Source organism: Equus przewalskii, chromosome 4 (assembly GCF_037783145.1).
Source record: "Equus przewalskii isolate Varuska chromosome 4, EquPr2, whole genome shotgun sequence".
Taxonomy (NCBI): domain Eukaryota; kingdom Metazoa; phylum Chordata; class Mammalia; order Perissodactyla; family Equidae; genus Equus; species Equus przewalskii.
In genome coordinates, this window is record NC_091834.1 from 59,167,715 (window position 1) to 59,188,551 (window position 20,837).

The following is a 20,837-nucleotide window of genomic DNA, read 5'->3' on the forward strand; positions in this document are numbered from 1 at the left end:
CTGCCAAAATCTCTACTTGGATTCTACCAGAAGGTCACTCATCAAGCATGTCCAAGACCAATCCCTCATCATCATCAATCACAGGTCTGCTCCCATCACGTATCTCCCATTTCAGTCAAGGCCCCAACCATCCTTCTGGATGCCCACGCCAGAAACCAGACATCTCCTTGGTTCATCTCCAGCCCTCAAGTCAAGATCATCAAGTCCTATCCATTCTACTGCCTAAATATCTCTTGAATCCAATCACTAATGTGTGGTAGTCAAGAACAGTCTGCCTGGGTTCAAACCCTGCCCCTGCCATTTACAACTATGTGAGTGGGCAAATTCCTGGCCTCCAGTTTCCTCATCTGTCTGATGGAAATGTCAATAGCATACACCTCCAATGATCGTTTTGAGGATTAACTGAGTTAATACATATGAGGCACTGAGAACAATAAGCAGTGTGTAGGGTAGATGAGAGCCTTGTGGTTATCACGCTCAATCATTTATCACCACTCTGGCCCAGGCCCTCGTCCCCTCTCACCTGGACTACTCAAACCCCCTTTTAATTGGCCTCCCTGCCTCCAGTTTGACTCCCGCCAATCTAGCCTCTACGGCATGATCAGAGTGATCCTCCTACAAGGCAAGCCTAATAATGTCTCCCCGCTCCTAAGGGCTGTTTCCTTTCTCTTCTCTTCTCCTTGCAGGCTCCTGCCCTCCCTTGTCTCCCATCTCTCCTCACCCCCGATCTGACACTCCAGCCATATAAATTCCTCTAACGCACCATACCCTCTCCACTGGAGGCCAGTGCTCATCCTGCTCCTCTGCTGGAATATTCTGTTCTCCTCCTCACTCCTGCTCCCTCCTTCAGGTCCCAGCTGAAATGTCCCTTCCTCCAGCAAGTCTGGGATAAAATGCCCCCAACAGACACCAAGAAGAACCCGGTACCTTGCAGTCATTCAGCAACTGCAACTGCCTCCTTACTGATCTCCAGCTCCGAAAAATAGAAGCTCCCTGAGCACAGGGGGCAGATCTGTCTTCAATTTTGATACGTTCAGCACCTAGCCAAGTGCCTGGCTCAGAAAAGGTGCTTAGTAACTACCAACTGACATTAATAAATATATCCTACTCAACCATAGCCTCTCTAATAGAGTATAAATTCTGTTCTGTAATGGAACAGCGGTCATTTTTTATTTCAGGGCCCCCTTTAACTAAAGCATACCTAGATTCGAATTCCTTTGAACTTGAAGATGCCTCGTAATGTGTCCCCCTGGGGATAAGGGAATGTTAGGATTCACGATTCAGCATTTGATGGTAACAGATAGTTAAAAATAACAATGATGATGATGGCAACAGCTAACACTTACTGCACGCTTACAGCGTGTTGGGCACTGTGCTAAGCTTACCACACTCGGCCTCACCCAGTCATCGGCAAACTCAGAGGACAGCATTTGTTAACTAGCCATCACACCCGGAAGGTCCATAAAGGAAAGTCCACCAATCGTGCCTAAATCCCTCTTCTGAAACAGTTCACAAAACAAAGCTAAATGTTCTTAACTAAATGCTCTCTGGGCCATGGGAGGCAGCCATGAGCCACTATAACTTTTCCTAACAAGCAACAGGGCAAAGTTAGGAGGAGGACTGCGGGCTGCTGGCTCCACTGACTCGGGACTGTCTGTTCTTCCTGACAACTTGGCCAAGATGACTTGGAATGATGTGGGAATTATTTGCATTAATGGAACTGAAACCTTCCTCTTCTTTTCAAAGAGCATAACGTACCTTGTCCAAATGTCCAATGTCTTGTCCTATCTCAGCCAACAGCCAGCTCCCCATCCCCAAATTTCAATGCTGGAAGGATTTGGGGCCTTTTTTAAAAACTTATATTCAGACTGACTGAAAAATATTCTATGAAATTTTCACTGTCTATTCACAACTTCCAGCAGGACTAAAAGGCATTTTTTACAGCTAGTAAATTCCAGTGTAGAAAGGTTAAATGTTCTAAGCTTTGGAACCTCACCAAAATGGAGGGGGAGGGAGTGTGCAAGATGGAACAGCTTTTTAACATATTTTCAAAAGCTACCCAGTGACAAAAACAGAATTGATGAACAAGAAGGGGGTCTTCACTTTCCTACAAAGAGATCTGGCCTTTCAGTCTCCAAGATTTTGGTGCTTAGAGCTATACTTGGCTGGCCTCAATACCGGGAACAGCCAAGAGAAGTTTCTGTGCTCTGAGAGGGAGGAGAGGCATACTAAACATCCTGTTCTTTTTAATAGTCTGATGATATATATCCAAGTACTTAAAGTGAAGATGTTGAAAGATGCTTGCTTTATTCTGTTAATGAGTCTGAGATCCAATGTTGGAAGGAAGAGAAATGGACAGTGTGTTCCATACTCCCAATTTATTAAAAAGGAGAAAGAGGCAAGTTCTGAAGAGAGGATAAGTGGAGAAACCAATCAGCTTTAGTAAATGAGAGTAATACCTCTGTTCATAAATCAAGTTCAAAATAAACAATAAACCAGGATTTATAAAACAACACATAAGGGCATTTTTATAAACCACAATCCTTACATTAACTCTGGATTTGAGATCAGCGTCTCTGGGCTTGCCTAAAACTTCTGTAAAGAAAACCACTACAAATCCACATGAAAAATGTTTTCTTTATGAAGCTATTGATTGTTCAGGGAGAAACTATGTACATATATGGACATGCAACTAACAGGATCTAACTCTTACTAAATGAGGAGGTTTCCAGCTTATGCACAAGAATGGCTGCTTTCAGAGGCATGGAAATCAGGTCTTAGACAACATCCAAACGCTGAGTTGACTCTGCAAGCTTACTTTAATTTACTGTCCGTATTTTAGAGATGGCATGTTAAGGTTCTATATGCAGCATGATGAGTTTCCTAGGAAAGAGCTCAGTTTCACAGAACCCACCGCAGAAGTGCCTTTATTCTCTGATCACTCTAGACACAAACCTAAGGGACTATGAGAATGGAAAAGAAAACAGAATCACAAGATCATCACCAACATGCACTGCTTTTAAAACCTCCTGCCAATGTTCTAAAAAGCAAAGGTCTGCCGGGAAGAGCAGAGTCATGAGAATAGCTGGACCAAGTTTGTGGAAAGTAATCACAGGACCACCAGGAAGTGGGTCTGGGGCATCTGCGTGCAAGCACTGTGTTCTGTGTTGGGTTAAAAACTGGAATGAATAAACCAGAAGCTTATGCAGCATTTAATCCACTTTTTGGATGAAGATAAAGCTCTTACTTAATATAACATTGAGCTGGTGGTAGTAGTTACTTAAAGGTTGTGTGATCTGAGCACCTAAAAAGAGAATAATACCGAAGTGACTTGGATGGAATTTGGCAGTTTCGGTATTAGTTTGAAGCGTGATGTTTAGTGTGACTTTAATGAAGTGAGCAGTCAACTCTCCCAACTTGACAGGCAACAATGGGGGCACCTGAACACAGGAGCTCTCTTTTCAGTCTCACGGTGTCCACTGAGGTCGCGACCACCACCACAACTATGATTTCAAACACCATTAATCTGATATGTCTGCAACAGCAGTTTGTCAGCATTTTAACTATTGCTGTTAACTATACATTAAGTACAGTTCTATCACAGACACACACTTACGTGCTAGATACTATACATTATTTACCTATATTACATGTTATATATTATGTTCATTCCACCTTAAGAATATCTAACAACACTAAGAAGCACAAGGAAGTTTGAAAAAGGAATCACGAAAAGAACTGACATATTTAAAGTTTATGCCAAAAGTGTGTGTATTTGAGAATCTGTAAAAAACCAAATATATATTTAACTAATGGCCTGAAATGTCACTTTTTTTAAGCCTAAAGGAGATCCCTATGACTAGGGACCCTTATAGATGTAGAACTTGTTGATTTTAACAGAGTAAACCTTGAGGGAAAAAACACTAATTTTCTACCTGAACCACAGATGAATAAAAGGCGCCTCATCAAACAGGTCTCAGTGTCTGGGATGGGTAATGGTGCCAACAACCCTGCTCCCGGTAAATGCTCCCTTCCACCATCCTGCCTCCCTCCTCCTCCGCAAAGGCAATGAGGATCCAGGCAGCTAATGGGACAGCTTACTATGGGGTAAAATAGGAAAGTGCAGTGAGAGATAAGAGATGGACAGTGGAGAATGCTGTGGGCCCCGGCTGGAGCTGGACTGACTGGGTCCAAATCCATCCCAGCTCCAACCCTCGCTGCATCGTAAGCAAGTGTCTTTATCTCTTGGGGTTTCAACTACAAAAATGGAGATAATAACAGTACCTATTTCTCATAGGATTCTTGTGCGAATTAAATGATATATTTCAAATACAATGCTTGTCAACAGTGCCCAGCACATGGTAGGGCTCAATGAATATAAAGTTTTTCCATTATTATCACTCCTATTTCTAGGTTAATTCTGATAGGCGATCCCTCAACTACTTCTAGTCACCATGACCTTGGGAAACTACATGGCAGTCATGCACCACATAGCAATGTTTCAGTCAACGATGGACGGCATCTACCACGGTGGTTCCGTAAGATTATAATGGAGCTGAAAAATTCTTATCACCTAGTGATGTCGTAGCTATTGTAACGTTGTCGCATAGCAGTTTAAACAAGTCAAGAGTCGTTATTCATTGCATAATGTGAAAGTGAGTGGTGAATCTGTGAGTGCTGACGTGAAGATGGCTGAAGAATTTCTGGAAACTCTAGATAAGCTGACAGTGAAGGAAAATTACTTGCCAGAACAGATATTCAATATGGATGAAACCTCCCTATTCTGGAAACAAATGTCTGAAAGGACTTTCATCCATAAGGAGGCCAAGTCAACAACAGGTTTCAAGCCTCCTAAAGACAGGATAACAGTCTTGCTTGGGGACAATATTGCAGGCTACAAATTGAAACCCCTTGTGATCTGACATAGTGAGAACCCCAGGGCCTTCAAGCATATCAACAAGCACACACTGCCAGTGCACTACAGCAGCAATAAGAAGTCATGGATGACCCAGCTCCTCTTCTAAGACGCCCTCCTGAATTGCTATGCCAGTGAAATGGAGAAGGGCTGTTTGGAGAATAACATACCTTTCAAGATTTTGCTTATTGTTGATAATGCTTCCAAACATCCTCCTTTTATTGGTGATCTTCATCTCACTATCAAAGTGGTGTTTCTCCCTCCAGACACCACCTCTTTGATCTAATCAATAGATCCAGGAGTTATAGCAGCTTTTAAGGCTTACTACCTGAGGAGGACCTTTGCCCAGGCTATTGCTGCAACTGAGGAAAACCCTGAAACAATTCTGGAAAGATCACTACATCTATGATTGCATCAAGAGCCTTGCTTGGGCTTGGAAAGTTGTCACCAAGGAGTGTATGGATGGCATCTGGAAGAAGACACTCAAGAGGTTCATCCATGACTTCAAAGGATTTGTCAATGATGCAGAGGTTACAAAAATCAACAAGGCTGTGGTTGAGATGGCAGACAACTTTAACCCGAGTGTGGATGAGGATACGGTGAGGAGATTTTACAGGTGGTTCCTGAGGAATTGACTAATGAGGAGTTGTTGGAACTGGAATAGAAACATATAGCTGAAGAAGAGGTAAGAGAAAAGGAAACTGCAGGAGAAGAAAAAGGAGAAGAACCCCCAAGAAAATTCATAGCGAAGGGTTTAGCAGAAGCTTTCGAAGACCTCAATAAGCTCCTTAAAAAGTCTGAAAACGTGGACCCCAACAGTGAAAGGTTTTCATTAACAGAGAAGAATGTTCATGGTGCATTATATGCTTACAAGCAAATCTATCATGAAAAACAGAAACAAACCAAGGAAACCACCATGGACATATTTCTGAAAAGAGTGACACCTCCTCAAGAAGAGCCTCAGGCCGGTCCTTCAGAAGGTATTCTAGAAGACATTGTTATCACAGGAGATGACAGCTCCACGCATATTACTGCCCCCGAAGACCTTTCCCTAGGACAAGATGTGGAGCTGGAAGACAGTAATATTGATGATCCTGACCCTGTGTAGGCCTAGGCTAATATGTGAGTTTGTGTTTTAGGTTCATTTATTTATTTTTTGAGGAAGATTAACCCTGAGCTAACTGCTGCCAATCCTCCTCTTTTTGCTGAGGAAGATTGGCCCTGAGCTAACATACGTGCCCATCTTTCTCTACTTTCTATGTGGGATGTCTACCACAGCATGGCTTGCCAAGCGGTGCCATGTCCGCACCCGGGATCCAAACCAGTAAACCCCGGGCCGCCAAAGCGGAACACGTGCACTTAACTGCTGTGCCACTGGGCCGACCCCTGAGTTTTAGTTTTTAACAAGAAAGTTTAAAAAGTAAAAATTAAAATTTTAAATGTCTAAAAATAGAAAACAATTTATAGAATAAAGACATAAAGAAAGAAGATATTTTTGTACAACTGTATAATGTGTTTGTATTATTACAAGAGTCAAAAATTTTTTAAAAATTAAAACGTTTATACAGTAAAAATGTTACAGTAAGCTAAGGTTAATTTACTATTGAAGAAAAAGATTTTTTAAATAAATTTAGTCTAGCCTAAGTTTGCAGTGTTTATAAAGTCTACAGGAGTGCCCAGTAATGTCCTAGGCCTTCACATTTACCCACCACTTACTCCCGGACTCACTCAGAGCAACTTCCAGTCCTGCAAGCTCCATTCACGTAAGTGCCCTGTAAAGGGGTATCATTTTCTATCTTTTATATCATATTTTTATTGTACTTTTTCTATGTTTAGATATGTTTAGATACACAAATACCACTGTGTTACAACTGGCAAGGTATTCAGTAGAGTAACATGCTGTGCAGGTTTGTAGCCTATGAGCAATGGTCATACCATATAGCCTAGGTATGCAATAGGCTATACCACTTAGGTTTGTGTAGGTACACTCTACGATGTTCATATGACAATGAAATCACCTAATAACGCATTTCTCAGAATGTATCCCCATCACTAAGCGATGCATGACTCCATGCATCACCCCCCTCCAGCTCACTCCCCTCCTGGCTTTCCTCCCACCTCAGTGGCAGCTCCTTCTCCATCTCCTTTACTGGTTCCTCCACTCTCTCAGGTTCCTATTGTCCCAGTGCCCAGGATTCAACTCTTGACCTCTTCTCCATTCTCTCTCTTCTCACCTCTGAGGAGATCTCATCCAGTCTAGGGCTGCAATTCCATCTATAACCCAAGTCTTCCTAAATGTCTATCCTCAGTTCTGACCTCTCCCCAGAATTCCAGACTCGAATATCAAAAATTGCCCACTGGAGATAATTGTTCAGAGATCTAATAGGCATCTCAAACTTAACATGGCCCAAACTGAGATCAAGATCTCCCTGCAGCCCTCAAAACCTGCTCTTCCCACTCACCCTTATCACAGCTAATGATAATCAAAACCTTCTAGCTGCTCAGGTCAAAAAGTTTAGAGTCGCCCTTGACTTCTTTCTTTCCCTCATGACCTAAACCCAAACAGTTGACCCCATCTCTAAAATATACCCAGAACCCTACAACTTCACACCACCATCTTCATGGCAACCACCCTGGTCCAGGACCATCATCTTTGTCCTGGGTTATTGCAATAGCCCCCTAATCAGTCTCCTTGCTTCCCTATTCTGAACACAGCAGCCAGAGTGATACTTAGTGTCCATCCATCACGTCACTCTTCTGCTCAAATCTCCCAATGGCTCTTCGTCTCTCATAGATAAAATGCCAAAGTCCTTGCTCTGGCCTACGTGTGCACATACCCCACTTCATCTCCAACTATCCTCCTTTTTTCACTCCAGCCCCATTGGCCTCCTTGCAGTTCCTCAAACATACTAGGCAGGTTCCCACCTCAGGGCCACTGTTCTAGCTGTTCCCTCCACCTGAAATAGCGTTCTCCCAGATAGTCACCTTTTTACCTCCTTCAGGTCATTACTCAAATGTCTTCTCACCAAGGCAGTTCCCCAACCAGCCTATTAAATACTGTGACCAAACTCCCCCCACAACACACACTCCCTATCCCCTTTCCTTGTCTTACATTTCTCCATAGCAGTTTCACTGCCCCACGTAACCTGTATTTCACTCACTTCATTTACTTATGGTCTGTCTCCCCACAGTTAACATATAAGTTCCACAAAAGCAGAAATTTTTTTATTGTTTTGTTCCCAACCTAGTACCTAGAACAGGGCCTGGCACAAAGTAGGCACTGAATAAATATTTATTAAATAAATAAATAGGATTAAATGGTAGCTGCCCTTACCTCTCAGTTATATCAGGAACACATGACATAAGGAATGCGAAAGGAACCACTAAATAATGTGACAGTCAGATCACTATGTGGATGGTGTCACCAGCATTACTATATTGAAAATCCAGATATGGCCTGAATGAGCCCTGCTTGAATTGGTTCCCCACTGCTCCTTTGTTTCCCTATTTTAGTACAAAGGTTGGGAACAGAGAATTCCCACAACACTAGGATTCTGGAAAGGATTCGGTTCATAGATCCACTCAACGTCTAACCCTACAAATGATTACCTTAATCACAAGTTGGGATTTTTGTCTTCCCTTGGAGAAGAATAGGGGGAGGGGCAAGGGGAGATTAAAAGATTAAGTGTGGTCACTTAAGAGCGCAGAGAGTGACAGATCTCCTTTTACTGGGTGTCAAATACCACTTAACTTCCAGGCAGCTCAGGGGAGAGGACACTCCTTGACTTCCGCTGGGCCCTGATGATACAACCATGTCTCACCCAGGGTGGATTTTGGTGTAAACTCTCAATGGACAAAAGCTGGGGTTCAACTCAATGACCTCCATCTGGAAACCAAAAGTATGTAAGAGACTCTATTAACTCCAGGAGATACAGAAAATAGTACAGTGTATTATGACACACCAGAAATTACTTTGGGAGGCACCAAACAGAAATGATCCAGAGTGAGAACTCTCTTCTAAATGCAAATGTCTCTCAGCCGGCAGAAAACTCAGCGGGAAGACAAATTTGCTAACCTATAGTCCACCTTAGCTAGAATGATTGTTTAAAACTCCTCTCTATGAGTTCCAAAGAAACCATAGCTCTTCAGAGGCCAATAATAATACCGTTTACTTGCAAGACGAACATTTAGTTACTGCAGTTAAACTGCAAAGCATTGTGAATCCTGGTGAGGAAGGCAATTAATCTAATTGAGCTGAACACATAAGGGTTTTCAAGTGGATAAAGCGGCATCCTGGGACACCTGAGCCCAGCCACAAAAACTGCTCCATTCAGGGAAGAGGCAGCAGTGAAAGCAAGGAAGTCCTACCGAGCTCACCCTTGAGTTTTACAAGTCGATTTCCTTCATCATCCGCTCCGGCCCCTTTAGAAAGAAGCAACTTACAAAATTATATCCTATTAAAGACCCTAACATCAAAGTTGGAAAACTGACCGATTTAAGACTTAATCAGCTTAATTGTAAGATTTTGCTTGTCAGTGACGTATCAAGCCTGACTTGTTCCTCTCACATCATTAGTTGAGACTGCATCACTCAAGAAGAGGGAGGAAGAGGAGAGGCAATCAGAAAGAATTACCCAAGTTTCTAGAGAAAAGGCTTTCATTTTTCACTTTATCTAAGTGACTAATGAGATGAGAATACTGCCTCGCAACCTCACCAACCGTGGCTGCTTTTTTCCTCAGTAAAAACAAAACAAACCGAAAAACCAAGTTATCTAGCATCTGGACTCTCTTCCCGGAGTAACAGCGCGTTCCCAGGAAGGATCAGATGGAATGGGAAACTGTTTTAAGGATGACACACAGGCACACTCATGATCCATCCTGCTAGGACGCAATCCAAGCCCATGTGGAGGTTTCAGCAGGAATCAGGAATAATCTTCACTGTGGATGGGGTCTTACAGTTTACTTCAGCGTACAAAATGCTTTACTTATTAGAGTGAAACCAGAGAAAATGAATGAATCCATATCAGACCAAAGCATTACAAATACAGAAATTCCCCAGTATTGCTGACATGCCATTGCTTTCTTCTGATGAGCAGTGATTTTTTTTCACTTGCTTTTGACTCCACACTGGGTTTGATATTTTCAACACACACAAGTCGGGAAACCTGGAGTTAATGTTCCAATAGCCACTCCTTCCATCAACCTCTCGCAGAGACACGCACCTGGCTTCATGTGCATCAATGCGCCATTACGGCATGTCATCATGTCAACAAACAGAACTCGAGAGTTACAAGACAACACCAGCTTCTTGAGAGACAAAAGATCTGACACACATTAATGCCTCATTATACACCCAGGCCTTTTACCAAGCAGAAGGAGAAGAGGATCACCCCTTAATATAAACACTACAGGCCTTTCTTGCTAGGAGGGTCAAGTCCGGTATATTTATTTCATTCACCACATGGTCATCTTCCCCCAACTGTAAAGGAGATTCAGTGAATAAAAGCTATGTTAGTATAGCATTATGCCTGAAAATTTTAAACAAACCAGTGAGGCAAATCACTTATGGTTTTCATACCAAGCATACCTCTGACAGGCTCCATATAAATACTCCTTTCAGCTCAGAACACCATACATACCACTATGAAAACTGTAGTCTGTGGAGCAAGAGACATAAAATTCCACTGGCTTAGGAAATATCAGTTCACATGTTTACACTGCCATATTCCACCAGGCCCCATGGTCTAGCGGGCTAGCACAGAACCGGGACTGAAGAAACCTGAGGGGTTACAGGACTTCCTCAGTCGCTGACAGGTTTCGAGTTAGGGAAAGTTATTCAAATTATAGCCCAGTTGCTTTATCTCAGGAAGAGGGAACAAAAGTGACTACAAACTTGTAACTGCAGCAGAAGCGTCTAAACTTTAAGCAATTCCAAATGACTCAAGCTACAATCTGTCACCTAAACCTCCCAGTGTTACAGGTGTACTTTTAAATTTGTCCTTCAAATACCAACCAACCCACAAACCTCCCACAAGAGTAAGTTTCCAGCTCTTACGGAGTGAAGTATCTTGAGGCCTTTCTCACCATGTGCAGAGTTCTACACCCAGCCTCCTGAAGCACTTCTGTCTATTTGACAAACCACATCCATGCTATGCAAAGACTAAACCATAGAGTGGCTGGGCCAAGTCACCTGCGGAGAATACAGCCAGGCACAGTGTTCATTTTTGTGCCAGGTGACCTGGAGTAAAGAAAAAGTGCTTTGGAGAGTGGAGAATGTTCTTGGTACCTGCAGTCGCTGTGCTTCTGGCTTCAGAGTGATGAAACTTCAGCTGGGGATGCATTTCATGATACGAAGCATGAAACAGCCAGGAACATAGGGATCCAGTGTCCCCAGTGGCCCCGAAAGCCAAAAATTACATTGCAGCAGTCGAAGCCAGAGACCACCACGGGAGACCAGCAGAGACGAGACACAAGATTAAGTAAAATAGACTAACTCAAGGTGCACAAACAACGGAGGAATAAAGGACATGATGACCTCATGGGTTACAACAGTATCAGAACAAAATGCCATTCCAGAGTGGTTCAAAGGAAAAGATACACACAGTCACCATTACCATTATTGGATACACACATCTAACTGAGTTTACTGTCAAAGAACGCATACAAAGCTCCACTTTCCAGATCCTAAAATAGAACTAAAACAATTTCATAGGGATGATTTATTAAACTTAGAGCGGCCTTCAAATTAAAACCGAGAGACCTAAGACCAAAGGCTTTTATACCGCATCTTACCCAGGCACATCTGGCTTCCCTGAGCTGGGAAAACGCAAGCTCTGTGGGGGCTGAACAACGCCCTCCCCAGGTTGCAGCAGTCCCCTTAGCTGGATGCAATGACGCTCTTCTTCAGAGGACAGGCTTTTTCAGAAGGCAGAGTGATAGTTAAGCTGAGAATACAGCTCAATTCTGCAACTGGTTCTCTACATCATCCTTACTGTACCCATTTATGAATTCAACAAATATTTATTCAGCACTTACTCTGTGCCAGGTACTGTGCTCTCAGCATTGCTTTTTCCTAGTGGACACAGTCGCACACAGGCCCAATTAACTTCTTGGTTGGATTAACTTTCCAACCTCTCTTCGTGTTTACCTTTCCAGTGATGCCAAATGCATTCAGTCCCCGAGGGCATCAGCATCCCAGTTTCAAACTAGGAGCCTCCCCGCGATGCTCCTTTTCTTACATTTTGGTGGGAAGAGAGCCCATGCCCTTGGTTTCCAAGTTCATCTCTCTACATAATCAAACCAGCTCCCGTTCTTTGTCTTCCCTCTTCCTGCCAGTTCTCTCTGTTCCTCTAAATTCACTTACTCAGCCTCTCATTGATCTAATCGTCCCATGAGGCGCCTTGATGGGGACTGGCTTATCCCTTTCCTTATTCAGGCAACTCTGACATCCCACCTTTCCTACATAATTCATCTGCTAATAATCTAAGCACCCTCTCTATGTGTATCAATCACTCCCCATGAAAAAGCATCTGCAATGATAATAGATTGAACACTTGATAAAGCACTTCCAATTATACCATCTCAATTAATCCTCAACAACACTGTGAAATGGATACCACTTAACTCATTTTATACACGAGGAAACTAGGGTGTGTACAAATGAACTAACTTGTCCTAGATAACGCAAATAGTGAGTGGCTGAACTGGGACTCAAACCCCATCAACTGGTTATAAATCACGACTTTTTCCATTCATCACTCTGTCTCTGCCAAAAACCCTGCTCAGGAATCAGCCATGAGAAATAGGGAAGATAGAGGGTGGCAGCTTGCCTTGTCTGCTGAGGGCCAAACTGAGGCAAAAAGTGAAGAAAGAAGCAGGCAAGCCAAAGGAGACAGGAATTTGAGGCTGGGAATCTTAAATGGCCTAAGTCAACTTCAAAGAGTAGAACCCAACCAGGAGTTCTCAGGAAAGGACCTAGAAAGAAACTGCAAAGGTTAAATTACAAAGTCTATGAGGGACTGTCTAAGGAACACTTGCACATCACACACATGAAGCAGTAAAAAGGAAAACATCCATTTGGCTCCTAAAGAGTTAGAATTTAAAAAGAAGCACGGTCAAGAGGAAAAAAATCAACTGCAAAGAATTCTAATTAGAAAGCTAAAAAGAATTTAATAAGGCAAGGATTCCAGGATTCTCAAAGAAGGTGAGTTCTGTTAAGAAGGTGAGAAAGCGACATATTTTCTGCCCCAAATGTCCTAAAAGATTCAGATATGGTGCGCGGACATGTGCCCAGCCACAGAGCTGCCTGAGATCTCAGTTAACCTGAAGTCACCGAGCTCTCCCCCGTGAGCCTTGTCTGGCAGCCCATATCAACCCCATGCCCAGAGTTTTCTGTTTTCCCTTTATTCTGGAGAAGACCACAGTAGAAAACACAATTGGTAATAAATTTTTTTAAAAAGTAGAGTGAAGGGAATGCTTGAGATCTACTTGACAAGATGGAGAACCACTCAGATTTTCTTGCCTCCAGCTTCCCAAGGCCCTACTGCAGTGGACAACTGCACCAGGTTGAAGAAAGTAGGATACTGACAGTCAATCTCAGCCTATTTTGTCTTTGATAGCAATCCATGTATCAAAATATTCAGAGATAAAAGGGTATTCTGTCATTTTTCTATTAGGTAAGTAACACTAATTCAATGAAATTCAATAAATATTTCTTGTGCATCTACTACAGGCCTGCCTATCCCCTTGGCAATTCTGATTATAGGCAAAGAAGTAAAAAACAGAACTCACTTGTTTCCATGTTTTTACGATCTATTAGAGATATTTCCCCTTAGGGTTTTCCTTCGTTAGGATTTTGTTTTATTTGTTTGTTTCTTCATTTGTTCCTTCATTCATTGAGCTTTTCATTCAAGTACAACATGCAATACAGGATGATCCTTACATGCAATACAGGTTTTGTGATAAAATGTCAAACTAGGCCTTTATAAATTATCATTCCTTCCTCCCACAAGACAGCTGTATGTCTTTGAGTAAGTCGCAGCCGTTCTCTGAGGAGCTTCCTCAGTTAGCAAAAGAGGTGTAAGAGAGTCTACCCTATCCATCTGAAAGTGGTTTTCTGAAAGCAAATCAAAGGATAAGTCTGAAAGTGCTTTGGAAATATAAGCATGGATATCTATGGATCAGAAAACCTAGTAGCAAAAAGTGCAATTACCTTCAAGAGACTCCCGAGGGGTGCGTGTCCATGTTACACGCATGTGCACGTGTGTTATCAGCAAGAGTGGTGGAACAGCTTTGTGCCTTCTAGGTAGTATTATCACTACCCAGGTGCAACTATTATTTCTGCAAGCATCTGAGTTCAAGGTAGAAACAAGACTTAGGGACAGTTACCTATACACCTGACCCTGAATTGTGTGGATAGTAGGGTGCTATACCAACATCTAATTTTCAATCTTTCCAACTCTAGAGCTCTGTTTTCACTATGCTTCTGTTCCAAGAGCTTGACTGGTGGACAAGATACGTCAAATGTCCCAAATCTATAATTTTGTGATCATGGGGCATCATCACCTCTGCCCTGCTGATGACCAAAAAGTGGCTGTCTGAGAGTACTTAAAACAAGTACCACTAGGAAAGAACTTCCTGAAAGAAACTTTCATGGCCTCCAAATTGGAAACTGAAAGGAAACAAGGGGCCAGCCTGGTGGTGCAGCGAAGTGCGCACGTTCCACTTCAGCTGCCCGGGGTTCGCTGGTTCAGATCCCGGGTGCGGACATGGCACTGCTTGTCAAGCCATGCTGTGGTAGGTGTCCCACATATAAAGTAGAGGAAGATGGGCACAGATGTTAGCTCAGGGCCAGTCTTCCTCAGCAAAAGAGGAGGATTGGCAGCAGTTAGCTCAGGGTTAATCTTCTTCTTCAAAAAAGAAAGGAACCAAAAGTCAGTGAAGGAGAATTCACTGACCTAACAATCAAGGGCAGTTTTATTAGCTTCATTCAATGAAGCAAAAACTTGGACCAAAAAACTCATTATTCAAACCAGATGCTGATTTTGTAACATTCATTTCAATGATGAACTGTTTCAATTTTCTTTTATTTTGAATACGTAATATAAAGCAGGCAAACCACAACACTAATAAAGGCACGCTTGAAATTTGTAAAGTTGGTTTGAAAAAGAACGGAATGTAGGAAACCTGTTTTCAAAAGCTTATTGCCAAAAGCACTTTTTTTCCTTTTTTAATCATGTGACAAAAGAAGTGCAATAGCGGGTTTCAGAAAAGATCAATTACGGGCAGCAATGAAATTACCCTTTGATGATAATTAGCCCCAAATCTTGATTACTGCCAGCTCCAATTATCTGGTCATAAGGCATATAAAGTACTGTGTTCATCTATCTCAAAAAAGAATGAAGGATGAGCTCCCCAAGGTGAGTAGTCAGATAAGATGGGGAGGCAGAAAATGGGACCACACAGATCTCAAGTGACGAAGAAAAAGCAAAATGTTCATAAAAATGTTTACTAAGCACAAAAGTTACTTTAAAAAAAAGCCTCCTGATAATCTCCCTCCTAAAATGATCATCCTCTCTTGTCAGAAGAATGATGAGGAATAGATCTCAACCCCAGAAAAAGTAAGTATTTCTGGTGAGACCAGAAATGCAGCCAAGTGGATCCTGGGAGAAGGTGAGAGCAGACCATGGGGAATGGAGCCCAGAAAGATGACCTTGGCCTTGGAACATAATCCCAGAGGGAAAGAGGGACACTCCTCCGGTTCAGGGCTGTTCAGAGGTGGCAGAGCCTTGCTGTGTGGTTTCCAGGTTCTCAGTCTGAGGCTGTGAACTGCTACCCCACAAACAACACAGCCTCACGGCCAGGGGCCTGCTTCTGTCGCCTTAGGGAGACAGAACTAGAGCATTTTAGAGATGGAGAAGATCAACATCTTCATTCTACCAACGAGGAGACTCAGGATCAAGGAGGCAGAGTGAAATCTCATGGGACTAATGAACGGCAAAGCCTGTTCTCAAACTCCTGTGTCCTGACTCCTTACCCACCTGCCCCCTCCCTCCCTCAGACAATGGTGAGGCTCTGAGGAGCAGTCACTGCCGACTGCCATTGTTGAGCAATCACTGCGGTCTGTCACAATTATGAAAGGACGCGCTCCCCTTCTGCCTCGGGTGTGCTCGTTTGCTGATTCAAAGCCAGACAGCTGCAAAAGAAAATCTACATTCATATTGGAGCAATAAATCTTATTTACCGAAACCTACTGTGGGCCAGGCTCCCTGTTAGGCACCAGCACTCATTCTCCTCTTGCAATGCTCACACCCCAGGAGGTGTTTATAACCTCATTTTACTGACAAATGAAGCTTAGAAAGGTGACATAACTTGCTTATGGTCACAACACGAGGTTAAGTGGTGATCCAGGGTTCAGACCAGTTTTTCTAGCTCCTTGATGACACTGCACTTTCTACTACACTACTAGCCCTAGAAGTTCTGCAAAAAGAAGAGCTCTTCATTCATGGATTATGAGAGCTGCATAGGAAGCTTTGCCTAGTGAAGCTATCGGAATCATCATATAAGAAGTACATGGATCGTGAGCAATGGTAAGGAAGCTTCTAAAATCTGGGCATAAACATGAGCCCTTTTAGTTACGTAGCTAAGGAGAGAAGTTTCTTGCAAAATTCTAATTTTTCCTTCTAAGTATCTTTGCTCCACAGATCCTGGATATTCTGCATATTACTCTTCTTTTCTCTTTCCAGCAAAAGCTTAAGTCCCCACAAGCAGAAGAGAAGGACAATGGGAATCTTAACAACACACGGACAGTCACCGACGTAAGAGCCCGTTGACAAGACCGTGGAGAACTTCATTATTCCAGCTCGCAGCCTCTCGCGGCTGGCCAGCCTCCACCTATGCTTTCACCTTCTGGCAACCACCTGCCACCTTTACCTTCTGGAAACATGGGCAAGTGGCCAGCCTGGAGATTTCTGCTCTCTGACTAAACACGAACACCTTTCACCCTCCAGGCTGAGCACAGCCCTGAAGGCCAGGACTCACTGTGGGTTTGGTACTACTGATGTCTCTGCAGTTTGCAATCTTCTGCCTGCAGGGACGCTGGCCTGTTTAAAGCTAGAACATTCCAAAGAACATTCTTAACCAAGAGAAGACCCACGGGGTTGGAGCCTGCTTGCTTGAATATACAGACCAAACAAATAGAAGCACCAGCCAGGCAAACCGGGCATGGTGTGCTCTCAACAAAACACAACCAACTTCAGTCTCCTAGGGACTTTCTGGAGTTTATTTACTGGCAGTTTCAGGTTCTGGGAATACCAAAAAGAATGGGTTCTGCCCCTGAGGAGTTCACAGTCTGGCAGGGGAGACAATATCTTGAAAAGGTTAAGTGTGGTCTTAGGTGGTAAGTGTGAAAACACACAGGTATACCAAATGCTATAAGGAAACAGCACGGAGGAACTGGGAAAGTTTCATCAAAGAAGGGACCATATGAACTGGGTTTATAAGATGGGTTAGCATGTTCAAGGTGAAGAAATGGAGATTCAGGGACATTGCAAGCAGACAGGATAGCATGTTCACAGACTCACATTTATGAAGGGCCCTGCAGTCCAGGGAGTGAAGAGAAGCAATGTTTACATGTGGGGGAGGTGGAAAACCAGTAAAGGAAGCATCTCAGAGACTATTACAAAGGGTCTCTATAGGCATCCAAGAGTCAAAGAAGGTTTTAAACCATGTTTAGCTTTTTTTTTAAAAGAAAGTCATTCTGGAAGACATGCCAAGTGTGGACAGGAGTCTACATCAGTGCTGTACAAAACAAATAAAAGGCGAGCCACAGGGCCAAACCACATATGTAATTTTAAATTTTCTAGTAGCCACATTTAAGGTAAGAGAAAAAATAAGTGAAATTAATTTAATAATAGATTTTAACCCTCAAATCCAAACCATGATCATTAAACATGTAGTCCATATTTTTAATGTTACAAATGAGATAGTTTACATTCTTTTTTCTCATACTAAGTCTTCTAAATCGGCACATTTACAGCACATCTTCATTTGGATGAGCCACGTTTCAAGTGCTCAAAAGCCAGATGTGGCCAGTGGTTCCATACTGGACAGCATAGCTCTAGATAAACCAAAAACAAGACCTACTTTGGAGGCTGCAGCCAAGAGTCCAAATAAGAGATGATAAAGCTCTGGGCAGATATTTCCTTGGACATACGCTAAATTACCATGGAAATGCAAGTTTACAAACCTATAACTTATTTTTTGTTTTGAATAGGTAATAATTCACACGATTCACAAATAGAAATCATACAGCAGGGGATACAGCAAACAGTGCTGCTCCCACCCTTTTTCTGTCTACCTCGTTCCCCACCCACCCATTAAAGGCAATAATTTTTATTGAGTTTCTCTTGTTTGTTTATCCTTTCAATGTTTCTTGATGCGGATACAAGCAGATATGCATGTAGGCTCATGTTTTGTCCCCTTTCTACAGGTTGCATATTATGTTCTGATCTACACTTGCTTTTTTCATTTAATAACATAAGTTGGAGATCTAAACTGCACAAAGAGTTCCCATGTTCTTTTTAAATGCTGCACCATTTCCAACTGTATGGTTGAGTCATAGTTTATTTCACCAGTCTCCTACTAATGGATATTTGAATCATTTCCAATCTTTTCTATTACAAACAATGGTTACCGCAATAAAAAACTAAATTAAAAAAAAAAACAACAATGGTCTAATGAAAAACCTCCTATAATACGTCACTTTATATGTAGCCAGATGTACCTTCAGGTAAAAATTACCAGACCCAAATCGCCGGGTCAAAGCATAATTGCATTTGCAATCTTGACAGACTGCCAAACTGGCCTTCCGAAGTTGTGCTATTCTGTACTCTCACAAGAAGCACAGTGGCAATTTTTCCACATCTGGCCAACAATGTATAATTGTCACACTTTAGAATTTTTGCCAATGTGATGAAGTGAAGAGTGCCACTTCAGGATAGTTTAAATTTGCTTTTCTCTTATTATGCCCGAGTCTGAAGATCTTAGGTTTATAGACTATCTGTACTTCTTGTTCTATGAATAATGTGTTCACGTCCTTAGCCTGTTTTTCTATTGGTCTGCCAGTCATTTTCTTATTCATTTGTAGGAGCTCTTTATATAGAGAGATAAGCCCTTTGTCCATTGCAAATATTTTTTTCCCTGACTGTCCTTTGTCTTTTGAATTTGCTTATTGTGTTTTTCACCAGGTAAAATTTTTTATCTGAATTTAGTCAAATGTATCAATCTTTTTCTTTTATGGTTTCTGAATTTTGAGTTATAGTTAAAAAGGCCTTCTTACTTTTACCCATGTTTCTTACCCTTAATTTTTCCATGTTTCTTCTAGCCCTTTATTATTTTAAGCAGATATGAATACATACTCAAATTTTGAAATTCTTGTTAAAAATATCATTTCTCACTTTTTCCAACTGAAGTAGAACAGACATTTTATGAATTGCCTTCCTGATTTCTCCCTCCTTTCTTTGTCATAATTGTTTTGAATATCACAATGATCAACATATAAAATGAACTGTTCAAGATGGAGTTTATTTATTTTTAAAATTTTTCTTTTTGAGGAAGATTAGCCTTGAGCTAACATCTGCCACCAATCCTCGTCTTTTTTTTTCGCTAAGGAAGAGTGACCCTGAGCTAATATCTGTGCCCATCTTCCTCTACTTTACATATAGGACGCCTGCTACAGCATGGCTTGATAAGTGGTGCATAGGTCTGTGCCCAAGATCCAAACCGGTGAACCCCGGGCTGCTGAAGCAGAGCATGTGAACTTAACACTATGCCACCAGGCTAGGCCCAAGATGAAGTTTATTTTTAATGGTATGAGTTATAGAACCAACTTCATCTTTCTCCAGATAGCTACCCACTTGGCTCAATACCATATGCTTTTTTAAAAACTTCATCATTAGCCCATTGAAAATACAATTTTTAAATACTTTTCTATTTGTGTAGACAGCAACCTGGATTTTTATAAACTCATGGTTCTAATTCTCTGGTCTAGACACTACAGAGGTAAATACAATTTATGCTACTCAATTATTGATGGGAACTGCCAAGTTTTGCAAAACTGCATTCCTACAGCAATGGTTTTACTCCCACATCATCATCCATATTTTTTAAGCAGATGCTTGACTTGAAGAGATAGACAGACACAAACTGCCACTGAGAAGTTGACAATTTGGAGGCTGCTAAATTATTTTTCACAATTAATTTATTTAAAAGGCAAGTGACACAATACAATTAAATTAAAGTCTGGCAAAACTCCCATTAATGACAGAATGCTGGTTTACCTAAGATCATTTTATATGATTGCCAGTGTAGTAGTCAAAAAACTTCCAAGAAAGAAAGAAAGGAGGGAGAAAACAAGTGATTCAGAAAATATATGGTCCACCGCAGCTGGAAAAGTAAAAAATAGTATTTTTCTGAGTTTTCATAAAGATAAATAAAAATACGGACCACTTCACAAATTTGTCTGTCATCCTTGCACAGGGCCATGCTAATCTTCCCTGCATCATTCCAATTTTAGGATATATACTGCCAAAACAAGCACGAAAAAGGTGTTCTTTAACAAGAATTGAACATACTCAACTATTTCTATTCAAAAGTTTCTAGTAAACTGGAATTAAGGTAAAAATGAGACAGGTATAGTATTCTATGACAAATGTCCTTTTACTCCAATATTAATTCACATCCTCTATATTAGCATCTTTCACATTTTATTCAATCATTGCATATTGTACATATTTCCCTGTCACTTGAGGTTGTAAAATTAGTTCTTATAGTTCAGTTTCTTAGAGAGATTTAAACACACAAACACACACAGTTATGAACAGCATGTCCTTCAAAAATCACAAGGGGATCAGTTCCTATGGGGA

At 41.8% G+C, this 20,837-nt stretch overlaps 1 protein-coding gene, 1 long non-coding RNA gene and 1 other non-coding gene across 4 annotated transcripts in view; 1 reads left to right on the plus strand and 2 right to left on the minus strand.

Moving 5' to 3' along the window:
- Positions 1–20,837, minus strand: part of JAZF1 (JAZF zinc finger 1) — a 321,880-nt gene that overhangs the window by 241,804 nt on the left and 59,239 nt on the right. Inside the window, exon 1 of one of the 2 annotated variants that reach the window (XM_070617573.1) lies at positions 11,201–11,336. The exons of the other annotated variant lie outside the window; for it this stretch is intronic. Within the exon in view, the coding sequence (XP_070473674.1) occupies positions 11,201–11,255 (55 nt within the window). The 5' untranslated portion in view covers positions 11,256–11,336. Of the gene's footprint in view, positions 1–11,200; positions 11,337–20,837 lie in introns of those variants that run through there. 2 annotated transcript variants of the gene reach the window in all.
- LOC139083046 (uncharacterized) lies at positions 16,323–18,313 on the plus strand. Its single transcript, XR_011539538.1, has 2 exons — positions 16,323–16,502; positions 16,659–18,313. It is a non-coding gene; the product is annotated as an uncharacterized lncRNA (long non-coding RNA).
- On the minus strand, positions 20,407–20,512 carry LOC139083151 (U6 spliceosomal RNA). Its single transcript, XR_011539720.1, has one exon. It is a non-coding gene; the product is annotated as a U6 spliceosomal RNA (small nuclear RNA).